This window comes from Nyctibius grandis, chromosome Z (assembly GCF_013368605.1).
Source record: "Nyctibius grandis isolate bNycGra1 chromosome Z, bNycGra1.pri, whole genome shotgun sequence".
NCBI classification, from domain to species: Eukaryota; Metazoa; Chordata; class Aves; order Nyctibiiformes; family Nyctibiidae; genus Nyctibius; species Nyctibius grandis.
In genome coordinates this window covers 42,314,975-42,338,967 of record NC_090695.1, presented here as the reverse complement: position 1 = coordinate 42,338,967, position 23,993 = coordinate 42,314,975, and the positions used below count along the sequence as shown (strand labels likewise).

At 42.0% G+C, this 23,993-nt stretch overlaps 1 protein-coding gene across 1 annotated transcript in view; it reads right to left on the bottom strand.

Annotated features, from left to right (window-relative positions):
- CEMIP2 (cell migration inducing hyaluronidase 2) overlaps positions 1-19,183 on the bottom strand; it is a 50,109-nt gene extending 30,926 nt beyond the window's left edge. The window contains exons 1-4 of the mRNA XM_068422334.1: positions 19,109-19,183; positions 6,666-7,002; positions 1,646-1,786; positions 556-1,117 (exon numbers count right to left, since the gene is read on the bottom strand). Coding sequence (XP_068278435.1) covers positions 556-1,117; positions 1,646-1,786; positions 6,666-6,990 — 1,028 coding nt within the window. The 5' untranslated portion in view covers positions 6,991-7,002; positions 19,109-19,183. The remainder of the gene's footprint in view (positions 1-555; positions 1,118-1,645; positions 1,787-6,665; positions 7,003-19,108) is intronic.
- Between the last annotated feature and the right edge of the window lie 4,810 nt (positions 19,184-23,993).

Here is a 23,993-nt window from a genome sequence, read left to right as displayed (position 1 = left end):
CTAATGTCCAACTTGAACCTCCCCTGGCGAAGCTTGAGGCTATGTCCTCTTGTCCTATTGCTAGTTGCCTGGGAGAAGAGGCCGACTCCCACTCCACTACAACCTCCCTTCAGGTAGTTGTAGACTGCAATAAGGTCACTTCTGAGCCTCCTCTTCTCCAGGCTAAACAACCCCAGCTCCTTCAGCCGTTCCTCATAGGTTAGACCCTCCAGACCCTTCACCAGCTTGGTTGCCCTCGTCTGGACTCGTTCCAACACCTCAACATCTTTCTTGAAGTGCGGGGCCTAGAACTGGACACAGTACTCAAGGTGCGGCCTCACCAGTGCCGAGTACAGAGGGACGATCACTTCCCTAGACCGGCTGGCTACGCTATTCTTAATAGAGGCCAGGATGCCTCTACTGCACACTGAATACTACTACTGCAATGACATACAACAGCAAGAATCCTCTGAAGACTTTAAGAACAGACACTGTCAAAGTTTAACAAATCCCGCAAAGGCGGCAGAATCTGTATGTAATCTTTACACAGCACAAAAGGGAAAATAAGTTATTTACCTGTAACTCAATCCTCTGACAAACTTACTTCCCAGAAGATTTTGAATAGTCACTCTGGTTTCCTCCAGTAGATTTTTAGCAGCTGAATCTCCTACAGCAATAGCAACAATGCGACCAGGACTTCCATTTTTCAGTAAATTCTGGAGCTTCAAGCTTTCTTCTGCAAATTCATGAGTATCAAACTTCAGCACTTCCAAAATCTCTGCTGTGTCCTGATCGATCACTCTCACATTTAGTCCTCGGGAAAAATTCTTTTTAAATGTATAATGACCATAGGCCAGCCCTGAGAAATACATAGTCTTTGACAGAAGAGTCCATGATAACTTCTGGTGCCCATGCAACTCCAGTGTTCCTTCAGGGCCCACACCAATAAATTTTTTGCCAAATTCTGGCACATCAGCACCTTCGTTTGACTTCCCATACAAAATAATAGTTGCTTTGGATTTATAGCGGCATTTCTCTGCTCCAACATGAAGCATTCCACCATCCTTTATCAGGATAAATCGAGTTCTCAAGGTAATATTTTTAGAACCTTCTTTATCATCTCCAAAAACAAGTAACCCTAAAGGAAAAAAAAAACCCAACATTTCTGTAGGTCAAAGCAAAATTCAGATGGACTCAAAGAACCAAGTTCTGCAATAACAACAACAGAAAAACTACATATTTATTTTCCACACCCATGAATTAAGCTGTTACACTCTTACATATGTTTATTTGGGAAAGTAACTCCTACAAATTGTGATTTATCTTTCTAAGAATTTGGTCAGTTTACTCCTAATTTTTTCTGCCATTTTGGTAGAATTACTAACATACTACAGTCACCACCAGAATATAATCAGATCGTGTAAAAGGCAGACTACTAGTCTTGTTTTACTATATTGTACAGAAAACCACATCAATGCTCCACTGAAAAGACTCTACGGTGCTCATCTTTTTAATGATATTCCTGCCCTGGTAGCAGGCTGAAAAGTAAAGTAGGGGAACTGGTCCATAAGCTGCAACATAAAATTCCAACACATTTTTCATGTAATCACAGAAGTAAAAACTATGCAGTAAACTGAAGCATGATGTTCATCTTGCCATTTCATACCTCCATCCTGTATAACTATAGAGTGTACTGTAGTGTCTGAGTTCAGACGAAAAAAATCCCCTTTTTTGATAAAAACTCTCTTTTCAGGATCTTTTCCAGGGCTCCAGTTTTTAAGACGAGGATTCTGATCGGGACAATTCTCTGCAATACAATGTGAAATTCAACTTTTAAAGAACAAGCATCATCACATCAATCAAGGCAGCACTAGGATGAACATGAAAAAGGCAGAGGCAGTCACCCACAAAGGATTCCCACCTCCTTCTGCAGTTACAATACCACAGCCACTGACGCTACTGTTTGCATTCGTGCAGCCAAAAAGATACCTGAAAGGTGGCTAAACTCTCAAGGGTGGGAAGGCATTCTTATACTCAATTAAACTACTGATGACCACAGACTGAACTGTCAACATATACTGTTAGCAATTGATACTTTTGAACCCCATCTGATCTTTTTGAGATTTTCTACATCACCTGCTGCAGATGAGGAGACACGAGTGGGAAGCACTCATATCCACAGTAGTCACACTGAGCACTAGATGTCCTAGGCCAGCTACCATGGTTGTAAAGCATCTAAATATTTCACCTCCCTAGAGATCTCTCCCTGTGTGAGAAAAGCTGATCCCTTCTTGCTTTTAAACATCCAAATCACTTCTTTCAGTGTAGGTTTGCAGGTAAGGGATAAAAAGGGACAAGACATCCTTAGTATATTTAATGTAATACCTTATTGGTTAAGAGCAGTTTACTGGGAGACAAGACATTTGAGCCTAAACTTGTGGTTTGTACTCCTTAGGAAGTCGGCTTTAATATCAGCCTACAAACAATGAGAGAGCAGAGACACAAGCAATCCTTACTGAAACCCTGCTGAAGGTCTGGCACTACACAGGCAATAACACCATACTATGAGGCCGGAAAAGGAGAAGCAGCAACAAGAAGTGACAGGGTGGTGTGAAATCAGACGAAGTTACAGCAATGTAGAATTTACAACACTCACATCTCTCTAGCATGTTAAGCAGCTGAGTAATGCAGCAGCATAGACATACTACAAAAACAGAAACAGAAAGTATATTCTTTGGATTTTTTTACCAAAGAAAAGTCAGACTGAAAATATTTTTCTGAAGCAAAAAACAACAAAAAGAAGCCAAAATAAACAGGTTAGCAGCCCAATTGAGAGTAACAGTCAAAATTGCCTTTTCACTTCTTATCGTCTAGAGAAAAAGACCCACAAATCTGCAATGCAACTTTGGGGGCAAAAAGCTATTAGTAATAGCCCATTCTTGCAAAATCTAAAGAAAGTGAAACCTATGCAGAAGTTTAATACAAGCCAGCCTGAGTTTTGCTGACAGAAATGTTTTTCCTTTGGTGTTACTCTCCACATTTCAAATCCTTTCCAACTCAGGAAACCCACATAAACCAAGATTTGACTACCAGTGGGAAAAAATTAGCAGAATTCCATAAGGGCAAAAGGCATCCAAGTAGCAACATAAAAATAAAAACAAATGAAAATATTTTGGGGGGGATCCTAAGAAGACAGCATGTAGAAAATGAAATTCAACACGTGAGGGAAAGCCAAAAAGCAAGAAGCATTATGATCAGCAAGACTGCTGAGCACTCATCAGATAAAAGCAAGTCTATTCCCTGACTCTTGCAGAGTCACTAAACTCCTTCCCCCAGACACCACACACGCAAGCACTGTGAAGAAACACACTTTTCCTGGCTGGTAGCAAAGGGCAATGTGAGGAAATCATGAGTCAGCAACCTGATGATTTCTGCTTAGTGTGATTCACGAAGAGAAGGCCTAGTAACTGTAAATTTTTCTGTTGAGTCAGAAAGAAGAGGTATAGCACAATAACTAAAAAAGAAAACAAATTAAATCTCTTGTACATTTAGCAAGAAAACCATCAGCATCAGAAATAGGTACTCCTGTAATGCTAGCATGCTTCTGAAGCATGGTGGATCCACTTTTTGGCAAGCAGATCAAATGTGCTCAGCAAAAGTATTTTGAAATTCTCCCTCAGCAATTGCAGTGGGGTGCAGGGAAACATCAAATATTTAGTACTTCAGCATATGTCACCTCCAAAACTACAGATTAGATTTTATAGACCACAGTCATTGCTTCCACAGTTAAGGTTAAATGAAAACAGACCACAGTCATTGCTTCCACAGTTAAGGTTAAATGAAAACAGAAGCATAGACCAGAAAACGTTACGTAGTTATGGCCTTGCCAAATTTAACCACTCATGTTGAAAGTTTTTCAAGTCAAGCTTCTGCTTCAGAGTATTTTTGTAAAAATGGGTCAGCTCTCCTTAAGGTTTAGTTGCTTCTAATAGAGTTGGGGTGGGGGGAAGTGATATTTTTGCAAATGGTGGAAGGAAAAAAAACAAACCACAAAAGAACACCCTGCCAAAAAAAAAAATAATTCTAGAACCTTCCATGCACTGGAGCAAGGATATGAAATTTGTCAGAAGAACCTTCCATGCACTGGAGCAAGGATATGAAATTTGTCAGAAAAAAAGGCAGGAAACAGTTCTCAAGATGTAGCTAAATAGTTGCTTTTCTACCTGCTTAGCCACCAAGTTTTTAAGTAGTTTTTAAGGCCTTTGGGAAGAAGTTATCAGTGTTACATTATGCTTAGCAGAAGTTTATCACAGTTTGGCAGCTAAATTTTCTGAGGATCCTGTTTACTCTGGGCAAGCTCCAGCTGAGAGCTGCAAAGGCCAAGCAGAACTTTTCCCCGAAAACCTCCCCACCTTGTCATCCTGACCCTGCAGCACAAGCCCCTGGAAATGGGGAAGGAAATTGCATTTCCAGTGCTCTCCCTGATCTCCAGTGTTCAGTACTCCTTAGATGACAGGAAGATAAAAGCAAGGAGGAAAAAAGAAACCAGCTGACAGGCAGAAACAGAAATGCAGACAAGTATCATTTTTCCTTTGGGGAAGGTATGCCAGAGGTTTAGGATTTACACGCAATTACTACTAAGTCTCACATTCCCTCCACTGCCTTTTAAACAGTAAGTAAAGTACTTTAAACAGTAAGTACTTACTTTAAACAGTAAGTAAAGTACTGACAATATGGATTTCCAATTAGCCCTTAAGAACAACACACTTAGCTGGAACTGGTGTCGTTGGCTGCAGTAGTGCATGTGCTAGGTTATATTAACATTTCAGCCTGTTGGGAAATTTTTGGGGAGTCATTGCCAACACCTATACTGCAAGATTAAAATCTAAGCCAGACGTTTCCTTGGTGCCTGTAGGAGTTTCTCTTGTGTCAGGGTTTCCAAAGGATTCTATGGGTGCATGTTGGTTTTTTTTCAAAGGATAATGCAAGGAAAATTTAGAAAGACACAATGCAACAATTACTGCTGAAAACTGGCCTGGACTTCCATCGAGAAGCAGTGGGACATCGAAGGAAAGCAGTCACGACCTTGGGTTACTCCTTGGCCCTTATGTAAGTCATTACCGTAGAGAAAAAAAAAAGCCCGTCTACTAAATCACAGCAAGTATTCCTGCAACATCCTCAGTATCCCCAGTGATCCACCAACCACGTACCGACCATGCATTCAGTGCAAAAAACCCGCACAACTCAATGCCTCTGGAATGAGCTACTGCGGATGAACTAAACCACCCCGAAACCACTTATATTTTTAAAAAGGGCAAGCCATCTCCTTCACTTTATCAGCTTTTAAAGCATAATGGGACTATTATTTTATGTATCCCACAGCACACAATAACACCCCACTTCTACTAAAACCATCATCAAAATCTACAACTTTCAGTTAACTAAAAGTTAAAGTCTTGGAATAAAAGCCAAAAGGTTTTTTTCCCTCCAAAGTACTTCTCAGAGTCAACGGGCTAAGTCACCCTTCAGCCTTCTCTTGAACTTGGCTGCAACCGAAGTACTTACTGCAGATATGTACCCCTGTTACCAGTGATCTGGATCACAATATAGCAGTAACTTTCCATTTACTACTCCCTCAGGCGTTTTTGTTTTCCTCCATAATTATTAGGAAAACTCAGTAACTTCACCCAAGAAGAGATCTTGGCAAGTCACCACCGAGAATGCTCCGGTTAGATGTGTGCATTCATTTCATACTGTCATCTGAATTCTTCAATTGATTATCTCATTTGTTCAGCCTGTGTTGCATTGACTTCGGAAACTGAATCTTTTGAGTTACTATGCCAAAAGCCACTGAGGAGTCTAAGTCTGCTGTGTTACAATGGCCAACAGTTTCAATTTGAAACCCTGTTTAGCTTTTAGAAACCTGACCTCTGCCTTAAAAAAAACAAAACTAAAAAACAAACACCACCAGAAAACAACCATGCTCCAAACCATACTACCAACCTATAGCAACTGCATCTTATAGCAACTCCTAGCAGCATTTGGCTAGAGCGATGTATGCTTAGTGATCAGCAGTTAACCACATCACCTGTTCATGCTTTATAACCACTGACACCTTTGGGAGGTTTTCCAAATTGCATGAAGGTTGCGCAGTTTTCTAAGATGAGCTGAAAAAAATCAGGGCTAATAGATCAAAAAGGACCCTGCCCAATTTGTGTATAAATGAAGCAAATGTATACTGTTGGTATAAATTCTCACAGATTTTTAAATGTTTTTACTTCAACACTCTTTGGCTATCTTCCTTAGTTAATGCTTGAACAGATGGGATTTCATTTTGTCTGCAATGTGTGAACGTATCAGACAGCTTCTTCTGCAGACAAAAATAATTACACTTATACAACATTTATGCTTATTTCCTCCTTACCAATAGTCTTTATTTACTGCTACACCTTTTTGCTTCATGTAGGTAAATCAAATAATTCACAGTAAAAACATATAAAAATGACAGTGTTAACAGAAAAAGGAGCTGATCTTAGCCCCCAAACACTGCTTCCTTCCATGTTAAAATTGCAGCAAGCGTCCTATTTTTGCACTTAACTTTTAACACTAATCCTGATGCTGAATTATTGAATTATGTTCACAGGAACCGTAACTTCTAGGATGATTTTGTTTGCAAAAGAACTTACCATTTGGAGCATATTTTGAAGCTATTCCCAAAAAAATCCCCAGTGCAACAAAAAGTGAAAGGCTAGAAATGGCAAAGCAAATGAGAGTATTTTTATGCCTGTTGGCTTCTGCCCGGTGCCGGTGCTGATCCACTGGTAAGGACGGGAGTCTTGTCCGGGCTTCTTGTCTCGCAGAGGTAAATTCGGCTGCAGCATGGCTCTGCGAAGGTGGCGGGGGACGGAGAGGGGCAATTCTCCCCGGGACGTACCCCGAAGACCTGTGACTGCTCCCGTTCTGAGGCCGGAGGAAAGCAGGGGAGCTCCCCCTGGCATCAGTGTCTTGCATGTTATGAAGTCACTGGAACACACACACACACAGGGGGAAAATAAGACATAGGCTTTCAGAATACAGAGAGAGTACAATACATAAAAGAAAAAAAGAAACAAACAAAAAAATCAATGTTAAGCCACATATGCCTTCTTAAGAAGAGCAGCCACTGAAACTGTGGCTATTTACAAAGTATCAGTCGCTCAGTTGCTACTGGTCACTTGCCAGGGTATAACAGCTTGAAACAACAGCATATACGTATCTTCAACAAAATTAAACTCAAAAGCATCTGGTATGGGAACACAGTATAGCATAGACCATTTCTTCTTAGTTCCACTAGGTATTTTTCACAGAGTGTTTTCATAGTTAACTTGTATTATGCCATTAAAAACAAGCTGAACAATGAGAAAGCTAGCAACCCCTTCTTCCCCACAGTTATGCAAAGAATGCCTAAATGTATTTCTTCTGCACGCAGAAGCTGAACAAACTCCCCATTGTTTTCCTTTATGGAAAACAAGCTGAAAGAGACAAGCCTTCCTTCCACGCTGGAAGCAGTAAAAAGTAAATTTAATACGTAAAATACCAAACACAATTTTATTTATATTCACGCTGATGCAACTCAGTCAACACTTCTAATTAGCTAAGGCATACAGAGCCCTCAAACTCTTAAATTTACGGACAGCGGGGTTCAGTTGATAGTACAGGTGCATCAGGAATGGTCCTGTGAGAAAGCCATCTGCATCTTGGTCAGCAAACCTCGTGGTTTTTCTCATTGCTGAGATGCCTGGGTTTGGACACAAAGCCTGGAAGCAATGTGACTGCTCCAGATCTCTGTACCTATCACCCAGAAGTGAGTGCTATTTTTATTTCAGTTACTAGTACTGTTTCCATCTTTTTCTGAAGCAACCAATGAGCAAAGCCTACCAAAAACATCACTGCCTGGCCCATCCTCGCCAGCAGTTCCAACCTACCACGCTCTTCTGGTTTGCCTTAAGAGACACAAAACTACATTTGACTGTTTTCTCAGGCTTTCTGGTCAACTGTGTTGTATTGTAGGGAGTATTCACAGAGCTGGCATGTTTTTTTTTTTATTAACATTTCTCAGGGATGGGATTTTTTGAGAAGGTTGCTCAAGTTTCAGTTAAATGAAACCTAACTTTCTAAACTAAATCCTGAAGGGGATTTAGGCATAAGTCATGTGTATTAAATAGCAAAATGAATTATGGAAATAAAAACTACCAGTAACGGAAAAGCATAAAGATCCCCTTTCCCTTCCATTAACAAAGGGAAGTCTGAGCTATACTCTGAAATGCCAGGCATGCTGGTAAAGGAGAAACGTGACAACTGTAATCTTATTCTGAGAAGTACCAAAGGAGCCTTTTGTCTCACATGCTGCAAAATCTGATACTTCACTGTTTCAAAGCAAAAGAGTTGTTATTATTGAACAGCCTGGATTACCCTTTCAAGGGAGACAATGCATCTCCAGATGTATGCACAATGTCAATAAAGACACTGAAACATTAACTGGAGTAGCCATCCCAGAGTGGGAAAATTTTGCCGAGTCCTCCAGCAGTGTTTCTCGCACCTGTTCGTTGTAGCAAATTGATTTTCACCGTTCTCCTTTCTGTTCTTAGAGAAACTATTTCCCAAACCTAATCCTCTGCTCTCAAACTTAACTGTCCAATGTGTTACGAGCACTGTGGAACAGCTTGCTTTCACCACATGCTTTTACACTCAGCTAACCATCTTTCAGCAGTGAAAACTCAATCATTTCTATGTTTTAGAAGTGGCATTAAAAGCTGAATAGAGGAGATTTTCAACTTATTCAAAACCAATATTTATGTCCAGCTGAAACAAACACTGAAGTATCTTTTTGATTAAAAATTTAAAGAAATACGAACCAGTATTGAGTTGTTTTTATGGTTTAGACCCCCAACTCCTTAAACTTGGTCAAAAAGTTTTCAGGTCTGGCATTTATCTATCACATTGACAAAAGGACTACAGAGTGTTCACTGTTAACAAGTGTAATTGTTCAGGTATATCAACTAAATCCAGAATGGTTACACAAAACTTAACTTACTTTTACAAAATAATTTTACCACAATTTTTCCTACTAATGCCTCTTAAGGTACTGCTAGCCCTTTAAAGAAAAAAGGCATTCATCACAACAGACATCGAAAACACTTGTGTCATATTTCAAGCGTATTTTGTTTTGTACAAAGCATTCCACCTTGTTTGCAAGGCTCATTTTGTAAACTGTCAAAGTTTTCGAACTATACCACCCCAGTGCAAACACAGGTCATCACAAAGATGGGTGGAAAAGAGACTTCAGAATCACTGTCTTACCCATTACAAAACAAAAATAATGAAACAAAGCCATAAGGAGATACTTAGCACAACCAAAAGATTTACTATGTAGTTTTCCATTACAACGGGAGTAACCACTCCAACACTTCCTTCCCCCTTCCTGTGTTATTTGAAATTCTCTAGTTGAAAGAAGAATCTTTTATAGAGCAGCTACTGGCTTTTCTTTAAAATTAAGACACATTGCTAATCTGATTCAAATTATTGACTTGTTTATTTCCACTCTGTGGAAGTCTTCAGATAGCACCACACAAATTCAAGTGCAGTAATTAGCTATATGGCCAGTTATGCCCGAATGAGGTTATTTGGTTGCTCAAATACAGTTTGAGTCAAATGCAGGGGAGAGGAAAAAAAAAAAAAACAAATATCTATTTGAACTATTTAAATACCGCATTTCCTTACAAGTTCCCATGCACTTGAATTTTTCCATGTAACGCTTTTTGTTACTCCACCCAAGGTTTGCCATTTCCCTTTGACCTCTGCCCATGCTGTGTCCCTTTAAAAAAAAAAAAAAAAAAAGGCAGAACCATAGAGATCCACGGCCCCAGGAGACCATTTGCAATTAAAAGCACCACAGAGGACTGGCTCCTGTCACCAGGATCTCCTAAACCCACAGAAGTAGATGGTCTCCTAAAGGAGTTCATGATCTGGGCATCTCCTCCTGATGGTGCAGTCCTAGACAAGAACACCACCACTTTTGCAATTGTACTGTAGCAGCACAGTGATGTGGTATTTTACTTGGCAGCTTGCTTCAGAGTGGTTTCAGTAAAAGTCAAGTTCTTGCACAACATACAGACGATCACCTTACGTAAGAGAGTTATACAGAATTCAGTCTATACAAATCTGTTATTTGCCATGCCATTCAGGTAGGCTGCTATCTCAGTATTCCCAAACTTCTTGCCCTTCAGTCTTCAAGAGGGTATTATGCACTATTTTCAAATCCATTATTCACCACAGCTTTTAGTCAGGACCACACTAAGTATGTGCTTCCAGCTCACCAGTACCAGGGAAGCTTCCAAGGAAGAGATTCAGCTACAGCATCTCAGATGCTTCAGCCCACTATGTACTCGTTACCCCTCATCTGCTGGAAGGCTGCACTATTTGCATGTCACTCTTTTGCAAGAGCAGTGCTACTCCACACAATCCAGCTTTCTGCTTGTGCACCCCTTCCCACAACATAAGCAAGGAAGCAAGTACTTATCACATCAGCCAACTCAGCTCAAACCACCTTAAAAAAAAAAAAAACAGAGTTCATTTTGCACAGCATCTAAGCAAAAACAGTGATTACCTGCAAGTCTGGCTGTGCCAACAGAGCATCTGAGCTGTGAGGACAGCAAACCCCAGCAGGCAGACAGCAACGAGCCACTGAACAGGCTGCAACATCTCCAGTCTCCTCACATATTCCTTCACCACTTTTAACTTGTGCCACTACTATACGCTCATACAAGCCCACATTGTTCCGCACTGGCAGAAACTAGAAACACATGCACAGTACAACCAAGGGATAACATCTGAACCGCCTGAGATGTGAGTGTGCGTTCAGAAGCAAACAGTATGCTTATCTGTTACTCTGGGGCTGGTTTCCTTGAAAGGAATCAGATTCTATCATGAGATAAATCAAAACACCACCTGGCACCACCCGAAACATGAGAAATATACCAAGATATTTTATGCTTTTCTGCTGTCAAATGCATAGTGTAATAGAACATGTCAAATGTGCTAGAAAACTCTCACGCCCTTGCACCTTCTCAGAACTTTGTAAACAAACTATGCTTACTTCCATACTGTGCACAGAAATTAATCCTTCCCTTAAAGCATATTTTAAGGATGCATAGTTCACAGGTCTTAAAAGTAAAACAAAAGAGAAACTAGAAGAAAGCCCACTTCTGTTGGTCTGGGCTATCAAACACCACCAGCTGTAGTGCTGACCTATTACCACACTATTTAATCTCAGAGTATACAATCACCATTAAGGAAAAGACTGAGGAAGGGTGGGGAAAAACCACACACAGCAAGAAAAATATTTCCCCATGCAATACAGTATCACATTGGTTACTGTTGCTTTCCTGGCACAGGCACTTGTCTGGTATGAGATCAAAGGGCAGTAAGAAACCCAAGACAAGGGAAAGGGACAAGAAGCCAGTATTAGAAAGCTCCTGAGTAGCTACAATTACTGAACAGAAAGTGGTGTAAAGCAAACTCCTCAAGTATCACATTCACACCTTTACAAGCCTCCAATCTGGTCAACTACAACAGAGACACTAATTTCAGGTCAATGTTTCAAGTGCCTTAGAAGTCCCCAGTTCAACAAATCTTAACCTTGCCATTAAGAAAATTAACGGTTCCCAGTAGACACATGTGGTGACCACATGCTTTCTTATCTGGTCCCACTTTTGTTCCACTGCCTTGTTTTGAAATTACACCTATTCACTAGGATAGCAGACAGCATGTTTGTAGGAACCCACTTTTCCACCCTCATGTGCAAAAGCTGGAAAGAACATGTGCACAGTAAAACACGTTAGCACAGATAAGTAACTGCTGGAAATCACAACAATGTTTATAACAGCCTGAAAAATCCCAGCTGACTTAAAAAAGTGTAAAAACTCTAGACATCATCTATCACATACCCTGTTTGCTGCATGTCACCACTGAGTCTTCTCTCTTGCTCAGCAGTTTCAGGAGAAAATCAGAGGACAAACAGCAACAGTCAGTGAGAAACAGATACAAACACAGTAAGAATTTGTCCAAAATAAGTTATATTGCACCAGTTTTTCTGAATTTCCTGTGTAGCAACTATTAATTTTTACTGAATTTTTTGGCACACAGAAAACACACAAAATCGCATGATGTGCAACCACTGGAAACTACTCGAGCTGAGAACATTTCCTAAAAAAAGTCTTCCCAAAGTACCACAAATCAAGTGATAGAAGTGCAAGCGTGCATAATATTTACAGTATAAGAGAAGGTCTGTAGATAGAAGTAACCTTCATCAGCTGGTCTAATGAAATCTTTTCAGCACCAAGTCTCTCTCCAGGTCAGAAGCAAATTTCAAACCTATATACAAGTAGGGAAAGTTTAATTACATACATCTAGGTGATATGCAAAACAATTTAGTTATTATCTATGGATTAGAAAGGATGCTGGGACGGGGGGAGAGGATGGTGAGAAGATTGTTTTCAAGGGAAGGAGACAGGTAATTTGTAGCCCATGGAATACGAGTTTGTGGGAACAAGTATGAAATTACAGCACATAAAGCAAAACCGCTCTCAGGTTCATGGCTTACAGCATACAGAAGAGCCATGAATTTAGTTCCTAGCCTCTTCTGAAGGTGTTCGGTAGATCTCCATTAAGGATGAGGCTGAAAGATCAGAGGCAAAGGGGGTTTTTGTACAAGAAAAATGGTTTCCCTCTCCAATGACAACTGGGCTTTTGTCCTTCACCCACAGTTTGTGTGAATGAGCTCTGCAGCAGTCACTTGGTTTCAGTTACATAATTGTCAGAAAAGCACTGGATGCAGCAGATGAAATATCTAACTCTTCAGAAAATTCATTACAAAATTTAGGCATTTTCATAGTTCTTCTGCAGAGATGCGTCTTACTGCAGAAACTCCAGGGACGTGTTGGTCTTTTCCAACTCCTGGACACCAAACATTACCCTGCAAGCATTCAGGTGTTCTTAACTGACCTCAAAGCACTGCTATTTTCAGTTTGCTCTAGTACGTTTCTAACATCATCAGAACTTGTCCTCTGAAACAAAGACACATAAGCCAGAAGCCACAGCATCGAACTGTGGTCTGTGTATCTGAAATTATGCCTGACACTTCCAGTGACTTCAATTTTTTTCCCCTTTGTTTCTTTTTGACACAGTTATTCTTTATAAATCACTTACAAATTGGGGAACTCTATTCTGTTCTTCATTCATTGTTAAAACAACAGCATGTTCTGCTGGAGGAAATTATTCAGAAAATGTTTGTTTCTTTGCATACAAGTGAATCAACCAAGGACTTAAACACAGAGGATCCAAAAGAGCACACTAGGAAATACGGCACATATGCTAAAATAGGCAACACGAATGGAATAATTTTTACTGTTTCTCTCATTTTCAGAAATGAAAGATTTAATAACTTGCATAAGAGATCATGAGTCAAAGCTTGCATTTTAATCACACATCTGCCATTAGCTTGCTGTGTGAGCCACAGCTTATTTGGGCCCCAAGCCTGTAACATGAGAAAAAAGTGGTCACCATCTTCACAGAGACATCGTGAGGGTTAGTTTACAGAACACTTTGGTCTCCCTTAGCTCAGCGATGCATCTGAGTACAAGCCTACTTTTAAGCAAATACATAGCTCTGTTCAGGTCAACAGCTTCCACGTGAAAGTAACGGATTTGCAGCATTCACCTTGGAGAACCTGAAGAAGATGGTAGGGAAACAAAAACAGGAAAAAAAATAAACTACTTCTAATACTGATGATAAGAAGAACTGGTATCTGAAGATATCTGCAATCTCTAGAAGAACAGAAATCCAATCCAAAACAGCTACAGCTTAGGACTTCACTGCAGAAAAATCTTCTATGTAATGGTAATACACTTCAGAGAAGTGAAGTCCAGTTCTGGCAGTACCTTGGTTCACTGATGAAACAGAGTTCTGGCCTGCAATCCATTCAAGAGGAGGAAGGTGAGATTAGATATCTTATCTTAGATATTTTCTTCTTATTAAATTAGAAAAGCTCTCATAAATAATTATAAGCATATATGACAGTACAGAACATAACAGGCAGTGGGGAAAAGAGTCAGGTCCCATATTTAGCTTTGGTGAACAGACATAAGCATAAATACTCCAAGAAACCCCTGAGTATATTGATAGAATCATTTAATAATCAGTGGGTTGTCACATATAAATTATATTTGAAACGTGAATCAGTAGCATAACATGCTCACTTCCATAACAGTATATGCATTTCTTTCTTCTTCATCCTGGTTCTCTGCACTTATCCTGGTTTTCTTCTCGGGTAAAGCTCTCAAGTTCTTTTAATTCTTTTTCAGTCCAACTCAAATTTCAGTAATGATATGCCACTGCTTATTCTGCTTACTTGAAGGATTGTCTCTGCAGTTTTTAATTGTGCATCAGACACAAAGACAACAATGCTGCTTGAGAAGCTGAATTAGTGTAGCTGCACACCCACATTCTTTTAGAGTTGTCTTGCATTTGTATGAGCCAAGTTAAATGAGTTTTCATTAAAAGATAATTAAGCTAAGAGCTCCAAATCACATCCAGTGAGCAAACAGCTGTGACATCAGCACCTCTTAGCTGTTTGAACCCCCAAAGAATTCTTCATCCTGGAGAAGGATGACTAAGAGAGAGGATATATGACACAGGTCCGTACAGTCAGAAGCAGTGCTGAGAATGCAAATGACTCTTCATGTCTCTTCCAAGGAAAAAAAGGCAGACATAAAGAGGTTTCTGAACCTGACTCAGTACTGGAAGCTATGGACTTCAAGAATTTACATAGGTTCAAAGAGCAACAAGGTCACAGAAGAGAAGTCAGTCGAGGACTGTTGCATAAATAATACTGCCTTGAGCTTAGGAAGTCCTTCAACAGTAAGCTGCTGGAGGCTGGAAGCAGTAGTATCATTATGAAGCATCTTTACCAGACATCTATTACTCATCACTGTCAGACATCGGGTAATTGTCTGGATGGATACTTTGTCTGATACGATGTGGCCATTCTTCTACTATGCTTTAAGATCTCATTTAACTGCCTTCTTCTGCCCCCCACTTTTCCAAAATCACCTCCTCCCACAAGGGCCAAATGCCCCCTCAGCTCAGCCACTGCAATGGTCTGTTGACATTACCAGCACAAAACACGTCTTTACCTGATGGCTTAAATTAACGTACCAGACTGACATACGGTAGCTGAAGAATAGGAACAGTTTTCATTTTGCTATAGGAATGGTAGCCTCCAGCAGAAGGACAGGGCACATACCAGCTAAATCCAGGAGAGCACAAAGCCTTAAAAGTAACAGTCTTGTGAAAAGAGTTTCTACAGCTAAGCCAACACAGGATAACTTGATTGTATGTCTGAATGCCAACGTCCTCTATGGCTCTAATGTATCACAGGAGTCACAGAAGTTGCTCTCTTGAGTCAGCCTGGTGCATAATGTACAGTGACTTAACTTACACAATGTAAAACTCTTATATATAATTTTAGAAAAGAAAAAACATTTTCCATCATTTCCCTTTTATAAAAATCACAAACAGCATATTTGGGCTATCTCAAAACAGAAGCAAGTCTTCAAAAAGTGAAACAAAGCCTTGTAATCCACCACTAAGTACGCATTCTGCTGAGCTGTTAGCTGCTTTCATATTTTGGATTACTGCGGTAAATTCCTTTCTAGGAAACTCTGAGAACTTTGGACCCAGTAGCCAAGCCCTGCAATATTCTGCCAGGTACAGCTGGTCATTTTGCACAACTGCACTACTCTTTCCCCTGCCCATCCCCTTCTTAATCCCATGCACCAGAAAGACAGACAACCTACTGTTACATTCCCTTTTGTTAATCCACTTCACAACAAAGGAATAAAATCAGTTACAACTTCCAAAGTATGCATTCTTCAATGTCTTCAGTATTTCCTTTCCATATTGGCAAATATATCACTTTTCTCCCTCACATCTTTCTTCAAGGTATATAGTTTTCTACTCCCTCTCCATTTCCTTTCTTAGTATTACTTTTCCAAGAAAATATTTCTGTGGATTTCTACACCCACATCTATAAACAATTCATTCCCATTTGTCTTGCCAAAAACATCTCCATTAAATCAGTAGTGAAATTTTTTTTTTGTACAAATAAGCTGAGAACAGATCAAGTCTAATCATGACTTGATTCCAAACAAGAAACTGTAATTTACAACACAGATTTTAATCACGTTTTGATGTATACTTTAGGTGATTTTATAGTACTGCCTTGCTAACACAAAGAATGAACTTTACCAATATACTTCAGGCTATGCTCCTATCATATAACTTTTTAATATACAGAAAGTGAGATTTACTAGATGATCATTTTCCCACTAATTTCTGTGAGCAGTTTTTAAATCATTGGTGCAAGCATGCAGATGGGGAAGAACAGTCACCGCAAGCACTGTGGGACAGGCTTCCTTGCAGAGATGCACGATGTGGCCCATCAGCCGAGAAGCATCTTTAGCTGTGGGGCGGGGGTAGCAGGGAGGTAGGGGTAGCTGTGGAGGCTGTAGCATCAGTCGCCAGCAAACACTGGTGAACGGGTTCCCCCTCCTCCCCAGCTTGCCCTTATCTCCTGTGCAAGGCAGATCAAAGAGGAGGTGGAGCTCTGACTCCAGCGTAGAGGGTGGTCAGTGCCTTCTCAGGGGTAAAGAAGCAAAGCACTACCTCACACTCAACAGGTAAGATAAACATAACTGAGTCACTGAATAATGTCCTTGACATTTCTAATACCCATCTTTCTTTCCTCACATGGTGGAAAAATAATGACCTGCAGAACACTGCTCATCTTCTGCAAACAAGACTTCCACATCAAGAAGCTGAACTGACTTACCTCAAAATGCACAAAAACAGTATGCTAAAACTGTTTATTAAAGATTTTTCTGCAATGTGCTGGACACATGATAAAGGAAGTTAATTACTGTGCTTGGTATTAAAAGCAAATTAATGTTATCTGTAAGTAGAGAATGTTTCTAGTCCAGATTGTCCAATGTATGTACACATCTATTTGCATCTTTGGTGATAAGAATGTTGTTTTCAAGTATTTAGATCAGACTGAAAAGCATCTGTCCCACTGCACCCTACCATTACTCAAGGAAATAAAATCTTCTAACCTCCTTTCAAGTACAAGCTATTCAAATAAGTATCAAATGAGATTTAAAAAAAATACTAAAAAAATCAAGCTGTAAAATAACTGAGGAAATCCCACAGTTTGTTCTTCAAGCTTCCAGGATTAGTAGATCTCCTTGCACTGTACCTATTTTTATATTCACGCCTAACAGGAAAAACAACCCTTTTGTTCCCCTGCCCCATCTCCTGGTTTGTCAACTTGGAAGAAATGTGAACTGTGCCATCAAATGGTAACTCTTTCAGTCATGGGACCAGTTACAGCTGGGAAATCGTTAGTGGATTTTACGGGGCCTGCTGAAAACAACAGATTTTCCACACAGGGGTCACCATCCTTTACTGCTTAGTGTTTCCACCAATTAGCAACAAGTCTGATGAACAGGTTAAAAGCTTTCAGCCAACCCTCACCACCACTTTGCCCACAAAATATAGTGAGGCTAAAGTGCTAATGTTCATAAGTAAAAAACCCTACACTCTGCCAATGAAAAAATATCTATCCGTATCTCAAAAGAGCACACGGCACAGATACTGTTCAGATCAGACGCTAGATTTCACAGCACACTTCTGTAATCTCACTGCAGCAAGGACCTCACAACAGTCCTATCTTTTTTTTTTTTTTTCCTTCTCCCTTTTCCTTCTTTTTCTTCCTGAATCCCTTTGTAGCTGGGGGCATTACTTGTGCTTTACATAAAACTGTTATTCTTTTGGACAATTTGCCCAGGTTGAGGCCCTGGTATATACTCTGCTAGATGCTGTATTAGTAGGGAGAGAGTAAGAGGAGCAGGCCCAGCAAACTTCCTCTGGCAGAAGATTTCACATTTGTGCACACAGTGCACAGGATCCATGTAGACAAAGCACCTCCAAGAGCTGCGGACTCCTAAGAACAAAGATGAACCTCCCCTCCTCCCTACTGCTACGCGTGGGCCATTCCACATCAGTAACGCAGATAAACTGTTACAAATCTTTTCCTGTGATTCATCAAAACTTGACTAATGCCACCCAAACATCTGAAGTACTGCTTTATCTTCCTTATTGCACTGCCTTTGTCAAGCCCCAGGCACTATTTCGTTTTTGTAACTATTCAGGAATATAAAATCTCTTCCCTTTTAAGAATCCGTGCCACTAATTCACACTTAAAATATAAAGACGGATGGTATCTTCAGCACAGACTCCTCATCTAAGCTGTGACATAGTACAAATGTGGCACATTCAGCGCCGCACATCCTCTTTTATTAGATGGGTTGAGATATACAACTCCCACTGTTTTTTCCACGCCTCTGGGCAAGTAAAGTAGACAGCTGGTTACCAGGCAGAGGAAAGGCAACCCGCAACAACCCAGGCACTCGGGGATGCCCAGCAGGGCAGGTCCTAGCGGGGTTACTGCCCTGGAAATGCTCTGAGCGTAGCCTGGCTTCCCACCGGGATTCCGGGAGCATCTGACCAGGAGCGCTCACGACAGCCAGGAAACCCCGCCAGCGCACCCCCGCCGCGGCACCTGCCGCCCGGCCCCGCGGAGGGGCGCGGAGCCCACACCTGCCGGCGAGGCGAGGGGGGCGCACGGCGGGGGCGCACGGCTCCGGGCGGAGCGGCGGCTCCTCCAGGCAGCCGCGGCTGCGCCCGCCGCCGGCCCTCCCCGCCCCGCCGCCGGCTGCCACCGCCCCCGCTCCCTCCCCTTCCCTTCCCTTCCCTTCCCTCCCCTCCCCTCCTCTCCCTCCTTCTCTCCCCTCCCGCCGGCCCGGGGAACAAAAGAGGCCGGTACCGCAGCGGCCGGCCGGACAGCCGCAGCAGGCCGCCGCGCGCCCCGGGAGCTCGCCCTCGCCGGCAGCCCCGGCCCAGCCCGCCCTGCCGCAGCGCTCCGCCGCTCCCCGGCCCCGGCCCCGGCCCCGGCCTCGGCCGGTCACGCACTCACCTGGGCCCGTCGCAGCGCGGCAGCGCGCTCAGGGCGGCGGCATGGCGCTCCCCGCCCCGGACACGGCGGGAGGCCGCCCGGCTGCTCGCCACCTCCCACCGCTCCCCGCCCCGGCTGCCGCCCTTACGCAACTGGCAGCAGCCGCAGCCCCCCCGGGGCGACGAACCCCGGCCCCGAAAGGAGCCGGCTGCGCCCCGCCGCCGCGGCCCCGCCTCCCACCGCCCCCCGCCCCCGCGCCGGGGGAGGAGCGGGGCCGCCCCGAGCCGCACAGCCCGCCCCTCGCACCGCGCCGGGACCGCCCGGCCCGGCCCGGCCCGGCCCGGCCCGCCCCGCCCCGCTCCGCGATCCGCCTGGCGCCCTGGAGAAGCGGCGGCGTCCCCGGCCCGGCCCTGGAGGTGCCTGGCCACCCTGGCGGGGCTGCAGCAGCCCCGGCCCTCGCACCCGCGGGGAAGGGGCCGGGTGCCGCCTCCTGCGGCACCCGGGGCTGGCGGGGCGGGCGCCGGCATGGGGGCACTTTGCACCACTGGCCTGACCCACGGCTCTCCTCCCGGGCGGCGTGGAAAAAAGCTAAATTACAGCTAAAATACCAAACACAGCGTTAGATGCCCATGTCCGATAAAAAAAAAAAAAGAAACGACAACACAAGCGCACAAGTGCTGCCGGGGTGGTATAAAAGGTGGCTGTTGTACGGGAGCAGGGAGACGGCGAGGGGAGACACGACGTACTGTCTCCGCACCGACAGCAGCGAGGGACACGCCAAATACATCAGAGGCAACATTAGCAAAAAGCAGAAAGGCAGGAGGCGGTTATCATTACATGCAGGCTTACTGGGCTGAAAGGGAACAGAGAGTGAAGTTACTTACACGAATCGTAGCCCGGCCGGTCTCTGACCTGGGAAAAGAGCCGGCTGGAAAATCTGATTCAGCTTTCTGGGAATTTTTTTTTTTTTAAAGTCTTATTTGGAGTAAAATCAAACTAAACCCAAAAATGTTCTGAATTTCAAGGAACGAGTGCCTGCAGCTGTTCCACAGCAAAGAACATCAGTCTGGTTTAGAAACTCAGAGGGACTGTGAAGCTCCAGGACTTACCTTGCTGGGGACCCGGAGCTCCAGGGCACCTCAGCCTCCCGGGCTGTCAGCTTTGATGTAGATCTGACAACGGGCTTCTCTTAAGTTTGGGACCTCCCACCGTTTCCAGTGCACCGAGCTTGGCCCAAACTCATTACAAACCACCTCCCCACTCCACCCCCCCCCGAAAAAAAAAAAAAAAAAAAGCGTCCCGAGCTTTCAATGAAATGGTTCGGGAAATACAGCCAGCGTTTTCCAACATTGTTATTTCCTTGGGAAAATTCCAGACAGCCGGAAACGAACTGACAACTCGTTTATATTCCTATAAACACTGCCCCACATAACTTTAGTTCTAGCGATTTCTTCTTTGTTTACCAGTAAGCATAGCCGGTGTTTGCTTACAGCATATGGAGACATCTAGCGACTAAATAATAAACTGCAAATCAACTTCAATTCGTCTGAAATATTAGAGGTTATACTAGGATCCTTCGCTTGCAGTATTTCACTAGGACTGCAGCATTCAGGGTGGTACAACTGCAAACCACCGCACCGCAAAGCAGCAGTTCCTGTATGCAGGGACCGTGATGGAATGAGCAGCTGCACGAACTCAAGCAGTGGCTGTGACTGCAGCTCCACTGCACAGCCTGAGCTTCAGGCTATAGCTTTCAGGACTGAGATGCAGAGTAATCCTTCACTCAAGACAGAGATTTGTCTGTATAGACACAAAAGGGGTTGGGACAGTTCCTAACTTGCCCTTCGCACTAAACCACAGCAAAGGAAGCCCTTAGGTGTATGAATAAGGCAGTTTCATCTTCACTTTGATCATGTCTCTGTGTTTCTATTCCTTCTCCTTTAGCTTAATTTTGTTTGAATGCCCAAGAGCACAATCCTTCTAACACGTGTGATTGTAAATCTTTGCCTCTTTTTGACACATGCACACACGAACTGAATATTTACACTTGCCAATGACTTTGGCTGAAATAAAATTGAAGGTAGTTTATCGTTCTTTAATGTGGAATTCAAACATTTCAGCTGAAAAAATGCCCAGCTTAAAAAAGAAAAAAATCAGCATGGCACTGGACATCTGTTTTACACATGTAATATTATGTTTGTTCGTGAAATGCATGTGTCCAATTATTAATTAAGTTGCCTATTTGGATGGGCAAATTGTGTTCATGTACTGTGAAACTGTAGCAAATACGTAGTAGGTGTACAGTTTTTACTGCATGCACTGGTTTTAGTATGTATCTGACCTTCTGACAGTTGTTTTTTTAATATCAAAACACTCTTTCAATTATCCTTTGTTATATAATCCTGTATAAAAAATAATGCTGAATTACTCCTCAGGAATGTCAATTGTAACAAAATGTTAATGCAATTTAATTTGTGGAAACCTCTGTATTCCGCAAATTATTTAGGGTTTAGCCTTTATTTTGAGAAATTATTGTCACTTAAGGCAGTACTTCCCCCCAAAAAAATCTGTAAAGGTGATTTTGCCAGATGGATATGTTTTCTGTTCTCATTAAATAATAGAACTAAACTCTTCAAATGTGTTATTCTTCAAGCACTTTTGTTTTTCATTAACACAATGCACTGCTTATCCGCTGGAAAGACAGGAGACCAGGAACAGAAAGTATTTACTTTTAATATAGTTGTATACAGAATGAAGAAACACAGACTGCTAATCAACATTTGCACTCACAACCCCACAAAGAGCTCATTTCAGTGATACCTGGGTAGATGTTTGCTAGTACTACTATATGGGGGCATAAAGTAGAAACACTTCTACATACTTTAAGTAGTCTGAAGCTAAATATATTGCATTATATATGTGTGCATGTGTGTGTGTGTTTATGTGTGTGTACATTTTAGGCAACACATACAATGCATACTTGTCAGCCTTAGGCAAATCACAAATATCTGTCAGCTGTAAAAACGCTAGACCTCTAACAGAATGGAATTATCACCCAACAGCTATAATTTTTTAAAGCGATGGATACATTTGAATAAACAATCCCTGAACCCTGGAAATATGTGAAAAATTGGACTTTAAGATTACCTGAGTATTACCTGAGTATTAGAAATCTCTGTATCAAACCCAAATGGTGCACTAAAGCATTACATCTCCATGTGGTATGACTTCCTTCATCATCACAGAATCATAGAACCATAGAATGGTTTGGGTTGGAAGGGACCTTAAAGATCATATACTTCCAATCCCCCTGCCATGGATAGGGACACCTTCCACTAGACCAGGCTGCTCAAAGCCCCATCTAACTGCTTTGGGTTTAAGCAGACAAAACCTTGGCCAAGTACATAACCCAAAGCTTGAAAATAGCAAGACAGACTTGAAAGAGGTCATTGATGCAGTCACTATGGTCTGCTGATTTCAAAGTAAATGAGAAGGAAGCCAACTTTTGTCCTTCTGAACAAAAGGAGTACTAGGATATGGGGGGGGAGACACACACAGTGATAAGTATATCCAGCTTCTGGTTAAAATTATGTTCTATTCTCTGAATTCCCATCCAGATCCTTGCGATTTAGAAAATCTTACTGTTGGTCTATTGAGATAAGAGAGCAAATATACATATTTCTTTCTTTATTCAAGCCTTTCTGGCATATGTCCTGGGTACTCTGTGGTAATACCTTTTCCATCAGTAGCTGTGTTTTAAATTATCGTATTAAACACACGGATTTTTAATTACCTCTCTGGGAGTCTAACACATCGAGTGGCAAAAAAAAGTTAAATTCCTGAAATAATACAAAGGCTGCCTGGGCTGAGGGGAGGTTTGCTCTTGGTCAAAGCCTGTTCCTACTTTGACATACTGTGCTTCAACCAAAGTTAACAGCAGTTAACAAAATATAACAACAGTTGAAGGGAGAAGACAACGAGTTTAAAATGCATACTGGGGGAATGTACAGATAATTTGTAATGAGGTTTTGGCAGGAAACAGTTTCAGTGTACCTTCTTCCCTTGCCCATTGAAGGATCCACGCCTTTTTCTTTACGCATGTAAAAACAAATCCATATACAACTCATTTGCTTTTTGCAGGTTGACAAAAAAGTGTGAAGAATGTTATTAGAAAATTCATTTATTATGATTGAAATTAATAAACTTAAAAGCAAACCACAAAAACCTGTGTTATGTGGCAAACACATTCGCTCAGCAGTTCGGAAGTCGGGGTTCAGTCCTCACCTATCTAACATAAAAAGTCTTTTAAATCAGTGACAATGGCTCTCCCCCAAAGCAGTGATGCTGACAGGAGACATGTGGCCTCAAGACTGCAGTATGTGCTCTGGGTGCCTCAAGGATTTCACCAACTTCCCTAAAGCTTACCTGAATGACCATTACTGAGTTCTGCCTAAATCCTACCTTTCATTTCCCCCCCCTTACATTGGCTGTAACCAAAAATTTTACAGTGGAGAAACACATCAGAATTTCAGGATTCTGGGTCATATGAAGATGAGAAACTGCTGAAACCCAACAATAACAACCGATAAATTCTTAGTGTCTTTTAGACTTTCTCCTCTGTAATCAGACACTGACTGAATCCACAAAATAATTTCAAAATTCCTGTTAATGAAGGGAGCATAGGCTGCACTGAAGGTTGAAGGGAGGATTAATAAATTGGGTTTTTTAAAAGAATAGTTGAAAATAAATATAGAGAGCAAATGAGAATGGGGTGACTGTGAGAAACCAGATATACATAGATGGAAAACATGAAGGGGAGAAGATAATTGAGACAAAAGGAAAAAGAAAAAATTAAAAAAAAACACAGTGCAAATATGAGTACAAGGAAGCTGTATTTTGCCTTTTA